At 32.9% G+C, this 20,207-nt stretch overlaps 1 protein-coding gene across 1 annotated transcript in view; it reads right to left on the bottom strand.

The window, feature by feature from the left end:
- The window catches only part of RNF145 (ring finger protein 145), an 88,825-nt gene that overhangs the window by 27,841 nt on the left and 40,777 nt on the right, over positions 1–20,207 (bottom strand). Inside the window, exons 3-7 of the mRNA XM_044664462.1 lie at positions 17,934–18,025; positions 13,978–14,213; positions 10,678–10,853; positions 2,924–3,064; positions 1,923–2,105 (exon numbers count right to left, since the gene is read on the bottom strand). Of these exons, the coding sequence (XP_044520397.1) occupies positions 1,923–2,105; positions 2,924–3,064; positions 10,678–10,853; positions 13,978–14,213; positions 17,934–18,025 (828 nt within the window). The remainder of the gene's footprint in view (positions 1–1,922; positions 2,106–2,923; positions 3,065–10,677; positions 10,854–13,977; positions 14,214–17,933; positions 18,026–20,207) is intronic.

Genomic DNA, 20,207 nt, shown 5'->3' with positions numbered 1-20,207 from the left:
GAATGAAATTACAGATCTAGACCAAAACAAAAACAAAAAATTAATGCTTATAAAGTACTTACAATGATTTGAAAAAATATAAGTTGTGTTTAGAAGTCACTGCTTTAATAAGAATCTAAATTAATCTCAGATCACTTACCAAATAACAGATACTAAAAGCACATATGACCCTGCTAGATGCCAGAGGAAATACTAGTGAACTAAGAGACAAACAAACAACAACAACAAAAAAAAAAACCCAATTCTATCTGGTTGGGGAGATAAAGGTAAGGAATATATAACAATTAAATTGGAGGTTTCAATAACTACAATTAAAAAGATTAGAACTGAGTATTGTGTTAATTGTTTACTTCTCTGGACAAGTACTTTCTTCTAACTTCAATGAGTACAAAGAAACAATGATTAAGATTAAAGCTCTGTTATACAATTCAAACATATTCCAACACCTTTTTAAAAAAATATCAGTTCCATATCACAATTCATTTATTTTGGCCTTATCTTAAAAGTTAAAACTACAAAATGGAAAACGTTCTAACTTTTTCTCCTCATTCCAAATCTATATGTCTGTTATTCCAATTTGTAACAAATTGCAGAAATGAGCCAAGAATTTAAAAAGTTTTGGCCAACTGTAAGAGAATCTATGTGCTAGTGAAAAATTTCTCCAGTATTATATTGACAATAAACCAGGCTCAAGACTTTCTTTAAGGTAAATAGCTTTTAAAGTAAGTTATACTTTAAGGAAAAATTTATAATTTAAATATTTCTTTGTAATATTATGTATAGAGGAAAGAGAAGGAATTTTTCTGATTTGGGGTCTAATTATACAAAACAGTGACATCTCTCAAGAGCTCTTAGAGCTACCAACCGGCTATTTCTTTTCACATCTTTCTGCCTAATCATCAGCTCTCAAAATCAAAACTCAAAAAGCTATGTTTATAATAATCAAAATATTTGGAATATACTTGAAGACTGGGAACTTATTACTAAATCATTATTTGGGGATTAGGAAAAAAACTTAATACTTTTCCTTCTGAATAATGCCCTCCATAGTTTCTTTCCTTTATGATACAATAGCTTTCTATAATTCTATAACCAATGACTATATGGCCCTCTCAAAAATTACAAATAAAAGGTATATGAAGGTTTCATTTTAAGCTATCCTTTTCTAAACTGCTTTGTAGTAATCTTATGTTACTACATGAACCCAACTATCTTCTTGCTGAACTAAATAATAATTTAGTAAAGCCTTTTTTTATATTTTTGCACATAAAATCTCTATGACAAATGTAGGCGGGAGGAGCCTATGTCTTCACTTAACTCCAAATGGAATGCAGTGAGTATCTAAGGTTACAAAGCAAAACATAGCTTGAATCATCCCACAACTACTTAACTGGACAAAAAATAGTGTTGCCTCTAATCTCTCTCTCTCTCCTAGTATTTATCTCTTTCTGCCGATCTTTCTCCTTCTTTCCCTTTCTGATCTTTCTCCTTCTTTCCCTTTCTCATTCCCGCCCCACTATTGTTTCTTAATTGATGAAAAGAGAACTATACTTTTTATTTGTTATTTTATTTACTGAATTGCTTTATTTTCTGTGGTTCATTTAATGGATACATAGAATGTTTACTACATCTTTATATTAAATTACTTTTTTACTACATGACCTTTGATAATTATTACTATTGCTTTCTTCCAAGTAGGTCATGATCCTAAGTTACCTTTAATAGGGCTAAAAAAGGGGGTGCAGAAAGAATGGGCAATACAAGAAAGCCATAATAAATATGAAGACAAATACAAAATATGTCCTTCTACCTTTTATTTTCAACTTTTTAAAAAAACCATCAACTTTTTCATCTGTCTCCTAAATCATGAAACTAAATTTATGTTTGAAAAAAGTTTTAACATTTTCAAGGTAATTTCTTACTTGTCTCTTGATGCTCCCAGCGCCAAAACAATGGGATCTGCGATTTCTAACATTGACTGAAGGATAGAAGCCACCACAATAAAAAGTATAATACTGAGCAGGAATGCCCGATGAACAACTTGTAGTTCTATAAGACCAGTCTGCACTGCCAGAATTAAGAGTGTAACTCCCTCTGTCATCCCCCTACAGTTCATTTGGGAGAGAAAAAAATAAAAATAAATCAAACTTTAGTTTATTTCCATTAAGTGAAGAAATACTAAACAGATGTTTAAATAACAAATGCTAGTGAATACAGATGTCAATAAATTCCAGCTGGCCATAGTTAAAGTACAAATAATAGATTAGTTTGCAACTTTTTTTTTCCACAGAGGACAGAAACACTATGCTGGTTAATTTCCAGTTTTACTTCATGTACAAAATAAAATACTATTTATTAATTTAAAAATAATTTCAGTATACTGTCTTTGGAGAATCTGCTTTGTGTTACATTTTTACATTTGTCTTTATTTTGCACATTAAAAACAACTACCTGAATATAAAATACACACACAGACATTGACAAAGCTAGGTGAAAAAAACCTTCTCTATCACTCCTGAGAATAGAAATAAAGATGTGCATATATGTAAATAGAGCTATATCCATCCTCACAAACAAAAGAGCAGGTTTTCTCATGTAGCACCATCAACGTAAAAGTTCCACTTAGGTGGCATCCACTGACATTAAAGCAATTTGTTAAGATTTAAGGCATTATACTCTTATGATCCAATGGTAATACATACTTTGAGAAATTTTTGTGACTTCTTAGTACTTTTTGCTAAATTTAAGTATCTTTTTAAAAACTAAATATTTTTTCCTTCTAAGTTTCCTTTTAAAATTTCTAAAAGACTAAATAAAATCATAATTCTGAAATTTAAAACCAACTCTAGGAGTTTAAAAGTCTAAGCTATAAGATATCTATTACTAAATATATTCTTTGATTTTCTCAGAGTACTAAACTCACCGATTCATGGCAGGATCATTCATGAAGGCCCGATAGCCCTGCAAGTAAAACTTGCAGAGTGTCAAAACACCCAAGGCAACAAAAGAGACTGTGAATACCAAACCCAAAAGTGAGTATGGAGTGCTACAGCATTCAGCAATACTGAAAGGAAGAAGAAAATAAAAAGTTTAACAAATATAATTAAGTTATAATGAAAGTACTGGATCTAAAATGACCTCCCCCCCTAAAATGAGCTCCTTGATCTCCTTTGTGTTCAAACTTTCCAAACCAAAACTTTGTGTAAGATGAAATCATCATTTTTCTATTTAACATCCTCTCCAATTCTTTAAATTTTTATCTATCCAAGATGTTGTCATTTGTCTAGTGTAAATCTGTGTAAGAGGGATAAACTTCAATGACATAAAGAATGCTCTAAGGCAGTGATGGGCAAACTACAGCCTGCGGGCCAACTGTGGCCCCCTGAAATGTTCTATCCAGTTGCTCGACATTATTCCTAATCTGATGAATACAATGAGTAGGATACAATACAATGAAACTTCGAAAGAGTTACCTTAGAAAGAGACTGACAGATGAGCATTTCCTTTCCTTTGGCTCTCTCTTTAAAAAGTTTGCCCATCACTGGTCTAAGGTAATTCTGCATAAATGACCTACTCATACATAGAAATCTCCATTGACTGAAAATATATTTACATGGATTAATATGTATTAGACTAGAAAATATTTGGTTTCCTATTGGAATTCAAAATATGCTTATCTTAGATTAGATTATAATTTATCTTATAATGCATATCTTACTCTGTTCCTTGATGAGAAACATTATTGGGGGTAGGGGAAGAGGGGTTCATTATTACTTTAGTTATGACTCAAACTTATAAATAGTTTTGATCAAAATATTAAAAATTAGAGTTCTGATCAAAATATTAAAAAGATAAACATTGTCTACCAAGATAAACTTTTTAAAGTGAGCTCAAATGTCAATGTGCAGTGCAAATATAAATACTTCTGGTTTCTACAAGAAAAGCCTTTTAAAACTTTCAAAAGCTAAATACATAAAAGATTTATAATTTTATTTATGCACAATCTTCTTTTTATTTTAACACAGAAATGCTTTTTTAATTTGGTTTTGTAAAATTTGGAATCAAAAAATATTTTAACTTCCAGAAGATCAATACCACATGCTTTTGTGTTTATAGATGTTGTATGTTGCTAAGTGTGATCTAATTATTTCTGGATGAATTAGTGACTGGAATAGCTTAAGTAAAAACCAGTCTATTGAATTTCTCATAGGAGAAAAAAATTGTGATGTAAATAAAAAAATGTTCATTGTAGCTTTTAAGGAAGCAAAAAAGAAACTGGGGAAATTGATAAAGTTTCTTTGTTCCTCTGCAGTCACTTCTTTCTGATTATATAGACCATTGTAAAACTCAGAGTTTTAAATTTATGTTTTGGTATATAGAACATAAGAAACAAAGAACTGTAGCTTAAACAGAAAACATGATGCCTTTCCTTGGTCTGAGATGTAAAATAGTGACAATGAATATGGAAGGCATATCTCTCTGGAAGGAATGAACATTCTCTAGAAGGGAAGAAACGTAAGTTTGAACACCAACTATGAAACTTATAGGTCTGGAATAGATTACTTACACCCTTTAGGTCTCCATTTTTTCACTGTGAATGACACTAATATTCCTACCTAATCCATATGGTTAAAAGAAAAACACTTTATAAAGGTGAGCTATATTATTTACAATTTTTTTAAACCCTTACCTTCCATTTCAGCATCAATAATGCATATTAGTCCCAGGGCAGTAGAGAAGTATAAGCTAGGCAATGGCAGTTAAATGGCTTGCTCAGGGTCACACAGTTAATAAATGTATGAGGCCACATTTGAACCCAGGACCTCTCATCTCTGGGCCTGGCTCTCTATCCAATGAGTCATCTAGCTGTCCCCTTATTTACTAAAATTTCTTTAAAAACCTTCTACTAGATGTAAGTTTTTTGAGGGTAGGGACATTGCATATCTTCATATCCCTCATACTTAGCACAGTACTCAGCATCTAGTGGCACTTAATAAACAAGGACTACACTGTTAATGAAGAGAGTGCTGGCCTTGGCATAAAGAAAGCCCAAGTTTGAATCCTGTCTCCAGCTACTTTCTGGCTGTGTGACCCTGAGCAAGCCAATTAACATTTCTATGCTTTAGATTACACATTTTAAAAATTGAGATAACATTATCTACCATCTTATCAGGATCAAATGAACATAATATGGAAAGTGCTTTGCAAACTTTAAGTGCTATATAAGTGTTAGATATTGTCAGTTTGTTTAATTGAAATACCAACTTTTCTGAATGGTTGTCTTTTAATGAATATCTAATTCTTCAAACACTCAATTCCTCAAGGTTGTCTCCTCCCATGATCTATTCTTCTTCCGGTACCTCAGCTAGACACAAAGATGGTTATTCTTGCTCAATCTTGCTATCATCCACAAATGTACCACCTCCATGTTAGAGAATTCTGAAATTCCTCTTCTGACCATAATCTATTGGTCTTTCACCTTTCCCTCTCTGCCTTCTTCATATGGCTCACTTACATTATCTTCACTGTGACCTCCAAACCTCTGACCCTCAGTTATCTCTCATGTTATCCCCCTAGAACTAACCACTCACTCCTCCCCATCTTGACTCTGGTGAATAAATTTACTCTACACCATCTACCTTCCTTGAATCCCTATCCCCATTATCATATTGTCAATCATGTCCAATCAAGCCTAGCCGCGAATTACTCCCTCCATTTGTCACCTTCATGCTACTGAACAAAGTAGAGAAAATCATACAAATGTTCTGACTAGAACCATTACAAATGTATGTTACAAAACATCAACTAGCCCTCATTGCCCCATGGCAGCCCTATCTATACCTCCCTAATCAACTAACTATTCTACTTTTCAGAGTAAGAGTGGCTCTTCCAAACCTTTTCATCACTCCTGAAACCTGCCATGGCTCTCTCTCTCTCTCTCTCTCTCAGCTGAGAACCTTGCTTTGAATTTTAGAGAAAATAAATGTTTGTCATGAACTTCCTCTTCCTCATCTTCCTAATCACTCAGATGCCTTCTTCCCCCTTTTGCCTCCTTCATCTGTTTCACATGACGAAGTGGGCTGACTGCTTACTAAAAAGTTAATCCTTTTGCCTATTCATTCAAGTCCAGTAAACCATCTTAAACTTGATATGTACAAAAAAAACCTCATTATCTTTCTTTTTAACCCCACCTTCTTTATTCCTATAGAGGTCAATATCATCCTCCCAGGATCTCAGGAATCATCCCCAATTCTTCACTCTCTCTCCTTCCGGCATATCTAAGCCCTTGCCAAGGCCTGTCAATGTAACATTTTCAACATCTCTGGGATACACTCCCATTTCTCCTCTGACATTCTCACCACCGTTAGTGTAGGCCATTATTACACTTCATTCCTGGATTAATGCAACAATGAATCTGCTTGTCTTATCTCTCTCCACTCCATTTGTCCTCCATTTAGCCATGAAAGAGGTTTTCAAATACAAATTAAAACAAATCTGAGATACTGGCAAATATAACAAAAAAGGAAAATGTCAAATGTTAGAGGAGACATGGGAAAATTGGGACATTAATGCACTGTTGGGAGAACTGTGAACTGATACAACCATTCTGGAGAGCAATCTAGAACCATGTCCAACAGGCCATAAAATTGTGCATAACCTTCAACCTGACAAAATCACTACTAGGTCTGTATCCCAATGAGAACAAAGGAAAGGGGAAAAGATCTAGTTGGTATATAAATATTTGTAGCGATTCTTTTTGTGGTAGCAAGGAATTAGAAACTAAGGGAATGTCCATCAATTAGGAAATGGCTGAATATTGAATATATCATTGTAATGGAATATTATTGAGCCATAAGAAATGACAAACAGGACAATTTTAGAAAAACCTGGAAAGACTTGTATGAACTGACAGAGTGAAGCAAGCTGAATCAGAAGAACACTGTACACAATAACCAAAATATTGTATAAATGATCAACTGTGAATGACTAAACTATTTTCAGTAATCCAAGGATCTACGACAACTCCAAGGGACTAATGATAAAAAATATTATTTACTGTCACAGAAGGAACTAATGGAGTCTGAATGCATATAGCCCAGGTTGCCCTGAGGTGTATGTTAGGTCTTCTAAGAACATCTGCCAAATTCCCTCAGCTAAGGAAGCCAACTGTCCCAGGCAACCATTCCCTCCTTTTAAGGGTGAGGGAAGCTGAAGCTTCAGGTGGATCAGTTCTACTACTCCATTTCTATGTGGGTGACCCCCAAGGCTAGGAGTTCACTGTAAAATGAAACTGGACTAAAAATTCTACGAATAAAATTTGAACTCATTTCTTTCTGACTTCAGGCCCAACACTCCTGATAGACCTTTTCACTTCTAAAAAAATCTTTATAAGAGCTATTTACATAAATTTTGAGAGCATTCTTGACAAAAATATAAGAAAACTAGAAAGCCCCCCAAAATGATATCTATTACAAACCACAACTTAGTGCGACCCAAATGACTAAAAGGTGAAAAGAAAAATTTTTTTTTACTTTACAATTTGGCAAAGAACAAAATGCAACCATCCAATAGAATGTCTTTTATTTATATATTAATATGTAAGACTGCTTGAACTTTGGTCAGCATGCTTTGAGTATTAACATATCAAGCAAGGCATAAAAAAGGGAGTTTTATGCTTGCCAAAATGAATGCAATTAAAGGAGAAAATATCAAGCACAGAATCCAAATTACAGAGGAATTTCCTATAAACAGTAATTTTACATAGTCCTGTTTATATATAACACTACAATTTCTTGAAGTGCTGAGATAAGAGCTTGCTAAACCACAACTACTCAAAAATTTACAGTTAACACGGAAAACAAGTAGATCATAGACTGATAGCTTAAAGAAATCTTAGATATCAATTAGCCCAATCTTTTCACTTTACAAATAAAGAACCATAGGCCCAAGGAGGTTAATTAAGCTCACTACTGAAGGTCTCACATAACAAACAGGAAAGCTAGTGTTCAAATCCAGTTCTTTGACTCTGAATTCAAGATTATTTCCACTATAACATTAAGTCAGGTATGCCTATCATTCAAACTATGACCACTGAACTAATCCATCAGAACATATATCCATAGTAAAGACAATGCAGATGGCTGGGATGAATCTAAGAAATTGTGCCATATTTTCAACAACCTTAGATAATAAAATTCCATTTTTAAAATTGTAATATTCTCCAAACAGCAAAGTACAATAGTAGATAGTGCTAGGCTTTGAGTCCAGTTCCTGTCAAATTTGTTCTTCTCGATTCCAAGTAGACAGAATGTGGAGCAATGGGAAAAACTGACAGATTTTTACTTAATGAAAGGGGAAATTTCCTACTAATTGGAGCTATCCCAAAGTAGGAGGGGCTACCTTCAGACATAGGGAGTTCCCTATTAGTTTCTAATGAGTGACAGAAACATCCTCATACAAAGATCAGATGACTACTCATAAGACTGCTATAGAGGGAATTCTTTCTCAGGTATAGGTTAGAATAGATGATTTCTGTGGTTCTGTTCAACTTAGACATTCTGTGATTAAAGTCACTAAAGATTCTCATTCCCTACTCAGATCATTAGTCTGACAATCAGACTAAACATTAAAGTTTGAATTGTGAAACAGAAGTTGCAAAAGATTAACATTTTTTTAAAGCATCATGGTGTTATTATTATAGTATAAGGGACATTATTTTTTTCAATAATTCAAAAGATTTGTGATTTTACTCACTGCTGCAAACTGCAATACTGCTCTATTACCTTGAGATGCTGTGGTTAAAAGTTTTCACCATCCAATGGCAAACCTTCTACAGAAGGTTTACATAATTAGACTGGTCTTTAAATGTCAAGCAAATAGTCCATCACTATTTTTACACAAAGTCTTTTTAGAAAAAACTTCCCAGAATTTGTACTCTTCGCAGTTCACTTGAAATAATCCCAGGGTAACCTCAATTCAAAGATGAGGCAACAGCATAGAATTTTAAGAAGAAGGAAGTTAAAGTACCTATTAAAATTTGTTTTATCTTGATATTCTATGCACTGAATATATATATGAAATACAGTTACCATAAAGTCAAAACCATTGTTCCTTTTCAGAAGTCAAACCTACAAGATCATGGAGATGTTATTCAGTGAAAATTATTTTGTTACATCAGGTTACTATAAACATTTCAACTTTTCCCACAATTCTGGCACTGACAGACTTCTTTAACCAAAGCACAGCTCCTTAAAAAAATTATTTATTTATTTACTTATTTATTTGCTTGTTTATTTATTTATTTATTCATTCATTCATTCATTCATTCATTCATTCATTCATTCATTTATTTATTTATTGTGTGTTTATAGCACCTGCATATCCCACTGCATTATTCTCCCATCCTTCCCAAAATGCTATCACTTAAAAGAAAGCAAGGGGAAGGAGTCATATTGAAAAAAAAAAAATGCGACATTATATGCGATTTCACACCAACTGTTTCCCCTCTCTGTGCAAAAATGAAGGGGGAGGGCAGCTGGGTAGCTCAGTGGATTGAGAGCCAGGCCTAGAGACAGGAGGTCCTAGGTTCAAATCCAGCCTCAGACACTTCCCAGCTGTGTGACCCTGGGCAAGTCACTTGACCCCCATTGCCTACCCTTACCACTCTTCCACCTATAAGTCAGTACACAGAAGTTAAGGGTTTAAAACTAAAAAAAAAAAAAAAAAAAAATGAAGGGGGAGAGGGTGTCTTCTCATATATGACAGTCTTCTAATACCATTTTAAAATTTTGTTTAAAAAATGGAAATGTACTTTTAAGTTCCCTTTTAAGGATAATTTCTCCTGATTTAAATATGAATATTCTTTGGCATCTTACTTTTTGCTATTTCATATGAATGAAAAGTTTTGATAATATATAATATTCAATCAACAAATATTCAGAAAGTAATTATTAAATGCCAGGCCTTAATGGTACAAAAATAAGGAATGAAGCAATCCCAATTTCAAGGAGCTAAAATTCAAATAGGCAGGTAGGTAGCACAGTAGATAGGATGTCAGGCCTGACCTGTCTTTTAAACTGATTATGGGCCAAAGAAAAATACAAATAAATATCTGCTAGGTTATAAATATCTTTAAGTTGGGAAATGAAAGCCTATCATTACAAGATATAAAGGTAGGATGAGTAAGACCAAGGAAGAAGTGACTATTTGGAGAAAAGAAAACAAGTGACATTAAGGGGAAAAATTATTTTTTCTAAACCAAATATTTACATAAGAATGTTTGACATTTCTTTGAATGAATATTTAATATTTAATGAATCTTATTTCTGCATTATTTCACTAACCATGAGATATTCCAATAGTTTTCCCAATAAAGAAAATTAGTTCAATCTAAATAATAAAAATATTTTAAAACTTGTTATATCTAGTACTCTTTAACCAGTATGAAAATCTTATTAAACTTATTTCTATAATGTATTCTAAAAAATACATATTAAAATAAAGTTAAAAACTCACCTGTTAATACCATAAACTAGCCATAAAAAGCAAATACCCAATACTAAACCAACTGTATAATATGAAACATTTGCTAGACTAAAGAATAACAACAAAGTTCATCATTCTTCTATTAGGTTTTATGCTCCTATGGGAAATGGTATAATGTTTTTTGCTAATTACCTTGTCAGAAAAAGGAAAAGAAGCCTCTCCCGTGATGCAGGCTGATCTCGAGTGCTAAAATATGAGTAAATCTGAAGAGCAAATAAGACAAGCCAGAAGACCATGAAAAGAACTGGGACAACCAGCTGATTCCATAAGGACATTCCCAAAGCCAAAAGGCCATATACTTCCACTACCTGAATATGGAAACAACATAAATCCAATTAATATGTGAAACCATTTTATACTTAAATTAATAAAGTGATTATGTAATTATATTTCAAGAGAGAAGATTCTAAAGAAACTTATTTTGATTCAGAGGAAAATAATCGTTTTTCTTTCCTCACAAGACTTCTTTGATTAATATTTATTTCTTTAATAAAAATTAAAGGAACTCAATAATTATAAAATCTTGGATTTCTTAGCTTTACAACTGGCACAATCTAACTCATAATCAAAAATGATATTTTGATAAACTAAAATTTGACTTTTCTAATCAATTATAAAGATACTAGAATAATATTTCAATTTTAATAACTATACATAATAATACCTTAAACTTGTCTTTGATCTCTATCACCTAACACAGTGCTTAATAAATTTGTGTTGTGTCTCACAAATAGAATATAGGGTTTTAAAAAAATTAATTCAATTGTACAGGCAATTATACAAATAATATGACTTTAAAAATTTTTATTAATTTTGTAGACATTGCTACTAATCTGTGAACAGTTTTTAGACATTATTAACTTATAATTATATTACGGATCATAAATATTAAACTCAGATTTTAAAAGTTGAATGTGGGCTAAAAAATCTAAAATATAAGTTATTCCATTCACAAAAGTTCACAGAAAAAAAAACTATATCTTTTATTATGCTATATTCAAGCCAAGTATTTTCATAAGAATTTCCATTTAATCTCTGAGTTTGTTTCCTCCTCTGCACAATAAAAAATGTTATACTACTTGATTTCTAAGAGTTTTTAAGCCTCTAAAAGCCTATTCCTAACAATAATCTTCTCCCCACTATCAAAATAAGATCACACAAAAACTACATGGTTTCCATTTTTCTCCTAACTTTTTTCTAGGTCATAAATATAATAATTTCATAATTAAAATATTTCTAGCCATTGCTTTAATATCACCCCATTATTGTGATGCAATGTATCCAACAGCAAGCAAAAAGAAAGTTAATACAACACTGGAAAATGGAGATTTAGCCTTTATGTTTCCAAGTATGCAGTGAAGTGAAATAATTTTACCAAAACCTAAGGAAAAATGTATTGTCTAGAACTAATTAAGTTGTATTGTCTATGACTACAATAAATTAGCAAGCAAAACATATTAATAATGTAATCCTTTCTGGTGAAATAAATTACATTCATGATTAAGAAGACATTAAAATGGAGTACTTGTTCATTAAGAAATGTTACACTGAATCAATTTTTTGTGAATAAGCAAAATTACAAATTCAGTTTCCTTATTAAAATATTAATTCATACTCATTAATTTTCTTGATTTCTAGGATAAGATATTTGCTGATAATTATGATGGCAGGGAACTGAGTTTCACAAGGGTATGCATGGAATTAATGAAATTTGTTCAGAGATATGGATCAGATGAACTAGTTTGAAGATCTTACAAAGCTTATGGTAATTACTCTTGCTAAAATGAAGTTTACAACAGGCCAGTGTTACTCCTAAACTATAAACTAACTACTTTTATGAATATATAGGATATCTTTCCTTTTCATATATATGGTGGATATAATCCAACAGGGAATCATGACTACTATGACACCTATGTAGAAATGAACAGAATAGGCCTCGATTCCTAGCTCACTATTTAAGAAGGAAGCCCGGAGCAGATACTTCACTACTTCCTACCTGGCTGCTAACTTGCATTTCTTCATTATCTCTAGGCACTCACCTTTCTTCAATATCACATCAACTCTAAAACTCAGATCTCCTTAGTACCCTAACCTCTTAGGCCTCTCCTATATTCTTCCTTAAGAGGATTCAGGGTAGACCCTGGGGAGCTCCTCCAATTATCTGTTTAAGGAGTGAAGGTCCACAGTAAATATTTTATCATTTCTCATTTGGACTTCATCATGCCCCCAAGCTGGGTCTGCCCTTCTTCCTCTAGCTTTGAAGTTTCTTTTTATATGCTGTCTTCTCCCATTAGACTGTGAGCTCCTTAAGAGAGGGGTCTGTTTCTTGCCTTTCTTTGTATCTCCAGTACTTAGCACAATACTTGGCAATATGAGTTCTTAACAAATGTTTACTGACCTACTAGTAAAAGATTCTCTAGTTCCCACTTGCTCAGCAATTCTAATTCCTCCACATCACCCTGCTCTCCAGCACTCCTCTCTCTTTGCTTCCATTCTGGTAAGTCAAGCTACAGGAGGTTTTGTATTACACATAATGTCTTCCCCAAAAGTGGCCCTACCTAATGGACATAGAGAGAAATATTTCTTCTTCTCCCAAGTCACTGCTTTAGAGGAAGCCTCAAACTCTTAAAGACATGATGTCAACCAATGAGCTCAAGGGGCTGTGGATCCAGGCAGAGAGTAGAATAGGACATAAGCGACATGCTTCTATGACTGCCGGGGAAGGGTTTGCATATCATAATTCTGGACACTGTAAATCAAGAGGGTTTCCTGTATCTTTATATAGTGGATAGACACATATACACACGAATACAAAATACATAAATAGCACACAATAACCACATAGGTCACTTTTTAGCGCTTTACTTTGTATTCGTGATAGTTTTGAAATGATAAAATTAAGACATAACTGATATTGTTGACTAGGTTAATCTCTTAAATATTTAATCTATTGTATTTTTGAGATGCTAATACATCATTAGCATTTTCAAAGACATCATTTTTTTAATATCAGATAGATGTTCAACCTTTCTAACTTCTATTGTTTATGACCTGGATTTATCTGTTTAGGATCAAAACATTATGGGGAGCATTCTGATACATAATTGCAAAGGTTCAACTCAAATTAATAGACTAAATAAAACAATTAAAATATAACCCTAGTTTTCATATATGTTATCAATTAAAATAAATTACCACAGGAGTGATATTTAACTATGTTTATTTTACTTCTTTTAGAATAACCTAAATTCAGCAAAACAATCAAACTTGGGCCATCAAGTAACCAAAATGTCATGCAAATCCCAACCAGAATTCTAATAAAGTTTTAGTAATGTCATCACTAATATATGTGAAATGATAAATTAAATGCTAAGTAAAATTTGTGCTTAGGTAATATTTCAACTAAATATTCGTAAATGTGTGTCTTACCTGAACCAATTCCCTATATGCAGATTTAGCAAGATTATATGGGACCAAAAGGTTGGATGCGAGAAAATAGAGAACTTCTAATCCAGTAAAAATCATTGCAAATTTGTTAATGACGACAATAGTCTCTAGTGGAACAAGACACAGTCGTGCCAGAAGAGGAAGCATATGAGCAGAAAAGAGCCAGATCTGTTTAGTTTTCATCACACATGAGCACAATGTACACACCACCAACTGACCTAAAGGGGGAAAAGAATACTAAAATTATTATCATTTAATAAAAGTGAACTCAAAATATTCAACCAATGTCTTAATAAAACTAAAAGTAATTAATTAATGGTTTTTGCAGTCAACCTATAGGATCATATTCATGTATATCAAATATCAACTTTTCTAACATTAATTCTATATTCATATTATCTATGAATTTTGTACCCATATTTCCTTTTGTTTTAATATCCATATTTCCTTTGTGATTTTATTTTAAGCACTACTAATTTCCACTGACTTTTATAATATCATTCCAAGCTGAAGGCAAGGATAGTAGTAGAAAAAAATTCTGACAATATCTCATTCAAATTATAATGTCACTGTTACTTTGTTTTTATAACTAATTTCAGAGGAACCCAACTTACTATTACTCACATTTTATAGTTAAAATTGCAAAGAGATAAAGTAGACGCCTGAGGATTTTCCTATAAAAGTGAGCTGGGAGAAAATTCACGTTTCTAAGTTTCAAGGTTGAGTTATATATAGTATTATTAGACTATGTTGCCTCCCCAAATGATTTAGTCATGAAGGTTAAGTTATGAAAGTTAAGTTGATATCCCTGTAGAATTTTAAGTTCCTTGAAGACAGAGACTTTTCTTTTTATATCCCAGAATCTATAACTTATAATAATACATGATAAGCATCAAATAAATGTTGAATTTATATGACTTTAAAAAATATTATGGATGATTTTAATAGTTTTTTTTTTAATTTCTAAAACTCTAGTCTGATAATACCACAAAGATCATTTAGGTTCTTGAAGACTATACTACGGTGGGTGACATAAACATCTTATCAAGAAGAAAAGGCTTTGAGATTATGCTTAGTAATTTACTCTGTTGTCTAAAGATGATCCTAGCTTGCTAGAAAAATAGTGGTCACTAGGTGAAGTTTTTGGTCACATCAGCCCTGGAAAATCAACCCAAAATTATCAAGGGTTGCAATCTACATAAATGGAGGAAATGCTCATACTAATAAAGTCAATGTCCCAAAATATTGAAACATTTTTCTATACATAATGATTTTCATTCCTAAATATGAAAATGTTAAAGGAAATTTCATCTGGTTTTTTGCCTTTAACATTTTTTTTTGTTTGTTTTTTGTTTTAAACCCTTGTACTTCGGTGTATTGTCTCATAGGTGGAAGATTGGTAAGGGTGGGCAATGGGGGTCAAGTGACTTGCCCAGAGTCACACAGCTGGGAAGTGGCTGAGGCCGGGTTTGAACCTAGGACCTCCTGTCTCTAGGCCTGACTCTCACTCCACTGAGCTACCCAGCTGCCCTGCCTTTAACATTTTTACACAGGAGACAGATAAACATTTTTTAAAATCCAGGCATTCTGAAAAAGTATGTGGCCCTTTGTGAGTAATGTTTGTTCTAGGTTTTTATGATTACTACTCAAATTAACATGATCTTTCTGAGAAAATGCTAAATAGAAGCATTCCTAAAAACTAGAGGAAATGAAGTATTATAAAATTATACTTTAGGACTATAAGACTTAACTATTTTCACCCCAAATATTTGTTACTTTTATGCACTTAAAGCAATGGCTATCTGTCATACACTTAAGCTTACCTATACAGAATGATGTGAACTCTCTGCAAGCACAGAAAATTCTCATAAGTCTATGCCAACATCAAGTGATGATGAGACCTAAAGTTACTGGTTTTAGCTTCTTTCACTGGTGAATATAACTCACAGATGATGCACTCTTTGAGAGAAGTAAAATCTATTTATTTAGGAGAAGGAGCCATAATGGTAATGGAATCCCCGGGCCCAGGTCTAAAATAATGGCTTTTTTTATCTTCTGATGTATAGACAACATTATTAGTGTTTGATTTTAGAATATCACCAATTAAAAACATATCTAAGAACCCTGTATCCTATAATAATATCTGATGTTTTCAAATTAATTTTCCTTTAAAGCTTATATCAGTGACATGGGAAGACAGTCACTTTTTTAAAGAGATAGTAAAACTTTGTAGTTCTTTTATTTAGAAACATGATTTTTATACTGTCTTAGAGCTGATACCAGAATTGGTTCCAAGACTGTTAAGGATTAAGGCAATTGGAATTGTTACTTGCCCAAAGTAACACAGCTAGGAGATGTCTCAGGCCAAATTAGAACCCAGGTCCTACTAACTTCAGGCATGGCACTCTCTACAGTGAGCTATCTAGCTGCCCCTTTCGTAGTTATTCTAAAAGGCACGGGCTTTCCCTGCCATATTGATCAATTTTGTTAATAAGCATTTATTCAGCAAATCTCTGTGCAGACCACCATAGTAATCAATGTAGAAAACTTAGAGTAATGTTATTAACTTCTTTGGATAACACTAACTTAAAATCTTGACAAAACATACTCCTACTAGGATCTTTTCTTACAAAATATTTCCGTGGGTTTGAACAGTTTACAAGAAATCAATTTAGTGTCCTAAAACTTCATAATTACCTAAAACTTCATAATATATCAGTCTGAAGCAAACTGACTGCAAACACATACAGGCTTAAAACTGGAGTTACAATTCAGTCCATTAAGGCAAATTTCCTTACCTAAAAATAAATCTTCCTTCTATTCCCAACAATTAGAGGGTATGAAGAAAAAAGCTTTGATATATTTTATAAAAATAAATGACATTGGGGGCAGCGGGGTAGCTCAGTGGATTGAGAGCCAGGCCTAGAGACGGGAGGCCCTAGGTTCAAATCCGGCCTCAGACACTTCCCAGCTGTGTGACCCTGGGCAAGTCACTTGACCCCCATTGCCTACCCTTGCCACTCTTCCACCTATAAGTCAATACACAGAAGTTAAGGGTTTAAAAAATAAAAAAAAAAAAGAAAAGAAAAAAAGAAATGACATTTTCATATGTAAAAATAACCTTATATATGTAAAACTGTTGTTTTAACTTGTAATTTTCAGATATACAAATAAAATATTTTTCATAGTAAAGACAGACAATAATGGTGATATCATATTTGTACAGCACTCATTACAAAGGCTTTCTTATATACTACTTCATTTGATCTCTGTAACAGCTACATAAAACACAAAGGGAGGGGTCTTATAATTCCTAATTTTATAAATGAGAAATCTGAAGTTCTCAGAAATTAACTTCTCTGCAATCATAGGTAGAGCTAGTTAAGGCAGTATTACAATCCACATGTCTTGAATTCTTCTCTAGCATTTTTTATTATACCATACCAAGATCTCCAGACCAATAACTTATAAATAGGGGGTGGAGCCAAGATGGCAGCAAAAGTAGTGGCAAAAGCTGGAACCTGTCTAAGAATCCTCTCAAATAACTTATAAATAAAAATTGGCTTGTATAGAGCTTTAAAGTTTGCAAAGTATAGAATCTCCTGTCAGCCTCCAAAAAGCCCTATAAGGTAGTTTTTGTAAGTATTAAGTAAAATAACTTGCTCATGGTCACACAACTAGGGAGCACAGAAAGACTGAACTCAGGTCTTTCTGACTACAGGTCCAACATGCTGCCTCTCTCTCCTGACCCTGTAATCTAATATGTTTCATTTATGAGTATGAAGAAAACTCAAAATACAAAAGATAAAATATCTTATTAAAATCTAGAGCCCATCATCTCAAAAGGGAAAAGACTCAATATTCACTTCTAATGTTCATCCCTCCCTAAGAAAAGTTGGTGAACTACCCAAGTTCCTATTTTTGCCAATTACACTTACCTATTAGAGCTGTGGTGAAACGATTCATAGACAAAGGCTCTAAGTACATTGGTCCTTCATAGGCTGACTCCAGTTCACTTCGAACATAATCCCTAAAAATTCCAAATAATGAAATTTTATTTTTATGTACATTCCAAAAACACATCTGGGGTGAAGAAGGGAAGGCAAATTGACAGAAATAAAACTCTACCTCACAGCTAAAATAGACAAATTTCCTACAAAACTATATTATACTAGTAAAATTCTTATTCATAGCCTGTTAATAAGATTATATACTGGCACGTTTTTGGAAAGGACCTTTTCTTCTTGCCTCTCCCCCCTACCTACCACATAATATATTAGAACTTAATTTTATTATTTCAGAAAGTAGAAGTAAGAGGAGGAGGTAGTTTCATGATGTTTCAGTAGTTATTTTATTTCCTTTTTGCAAAGTAAAATGTTACTAAGGCAACTTGTCTTCCTATACTGCTACCTGGATTCCTAATAAGAACTGTATTCTCCCTTTCTATATTCTTCTTACCTCCCCTTACCTCCCTCTCCACAAAAAAAAAAAAAATGTTCTCCTCAAAAGATAATCCTCCTTTGTGCCTCTCTCCCATTCCCTTTTATTTACTTATCAAAGTAGCCATACAAATCAAGTTTGCCTATAACAGAAAATCATTCATTCGACCAAAAATTGGTTTGATCAATGAAAGGACTAAAATTGCAGAGTACCAAATGTTCACCATTTAGGATGCTACCCTGACAACGAGGCCACTGATTCAATATGCAGAATGAGACATAAATTTTTGGACATGGAAAACTGTTACAAGGGGTTTTTTTCTTCTTTTTCCAATGGGAGAGAAAGATAGGGAGAGAAGGGGATAGGGATTCCCTATTAGCGAAAAAAAGAGAATAAAAAAAACAGAAGTTATTACAGATAAAACATATAGCTTTGAAAATTACATGTTGAATTTACTTACATTTAAAAAGATAAATAGACTTTATGTAATAGATTCACAATTTCATGTATAATTATAATGATATAATTTGACCACACTTAAGGAAATCCTTATTTTGTTTAGCTTTTAAGTTCATAGCTTTAAAAAAATTAAGAGATTTCAGCCCATTTTAGTATGAGTAGTTATAAATCATAATATCAGTTTAGAATTTAAAATAGCATGTATATTAAAATTCAGGTTTAATTTACTTTTTTTCTTTTTTAAACTCTTACCCTCAGTTTTAGTATCAATTCTAAAACAGTGAAGTGGCAAAGGCTAGGTAAATGGGGTTGTGACTTGCTCTCGGTCACATAGGCAAGAAATGTCTGAGACCAGATATGAATGCAAGTCTTCCCAAATCCAGGCCTAGCATTCTATCTACTGTGCTACCTACTGGTCCCTTAAACTTACTCTTAATCCAAAAAAATCTAGGTCACTTAGTTTTGTACCTTCTTAGTTAGACAAACTTTTTTTAAAAAGCAGTAAATTCTTTAGTCATTAAACTAGAGAAATGAGATCTAATAACTTTTTCTTTCAAAAAGCAATTTGCTGAGATAAGGAAAACAACTTGCATGAAAATATTTATAGCTGTGCTCTTTGTGGTAGCAAAAAAACTGGAAAATGAGGAGTGTCCATCAATTGGGGAATGGCTCAATAAATTGTGGTATATGTTGGTGATGTAATATTATTGTGCTGAAAGGAATAATGGACTGGAGGAATTCCATGTAAACTGGAACAACCTCCGGGAATTGATGCAGAGAGAAAGACTGATACATTGTGGTACAATCAAATGTAATAGACTTTTCTACTAGCAGCAATGCAATGATCCAGGACAGTTCAGAGGAATTTGTGAGAAAGAACACTCTCCACATCCAGCGAAAGAACTGTGGAAACAGAAATGCATTAGAAAAATATGTGTTCCATCCATCACGTAATGTGATAGGGATATGGTCAGGGTCTTGATGTTAAAAGATCACTCTACTGCAAACACAAATAACACAGAAATAAGTTTTGATATATGTATAACCCAACGGAACTATCTGTCAGTTTCGGGAGGGGGAGGAAAGAGCTGGGGGGAGGGAGGGAAAGACAAATCATGAGTCATGTAACCATGAAAGAATACTCTAAATAAAAAAAGGAAAAAACAAAACAAAACAAAACAAAAAAAGCAATTTGTTGTATACAAGTTTCCTTAGGGGGGGAAAAAATATCTCTAACATTTTAGTGGAAGTTAAGAATATAACTAACAAATTCAATAACATTTGTACTCAGTGGGTATGATGAAGCAATTATC

This window comes from Gracilinanus agilis, chromosome 2 (assembly GCF_016433145.1).
Source record: "Gracilinanus agilis isolate LMUSP501 chromosome 2, AgileGrace, whole genome shotgun sequence".
In the NCBI taxonomy this organism is placed as follows: domain Eukaryota; kingdom Metazoa; phylum Chordata; class Mammalia; order Didelphimorphia; family Didelphidae; genus Gracilinanus; species Gracilinanus agilis.
Note: the sequence above shows the minus strand (reverse complement) of the source record. Positions and strands in the feature narration are given on the sequence as shown.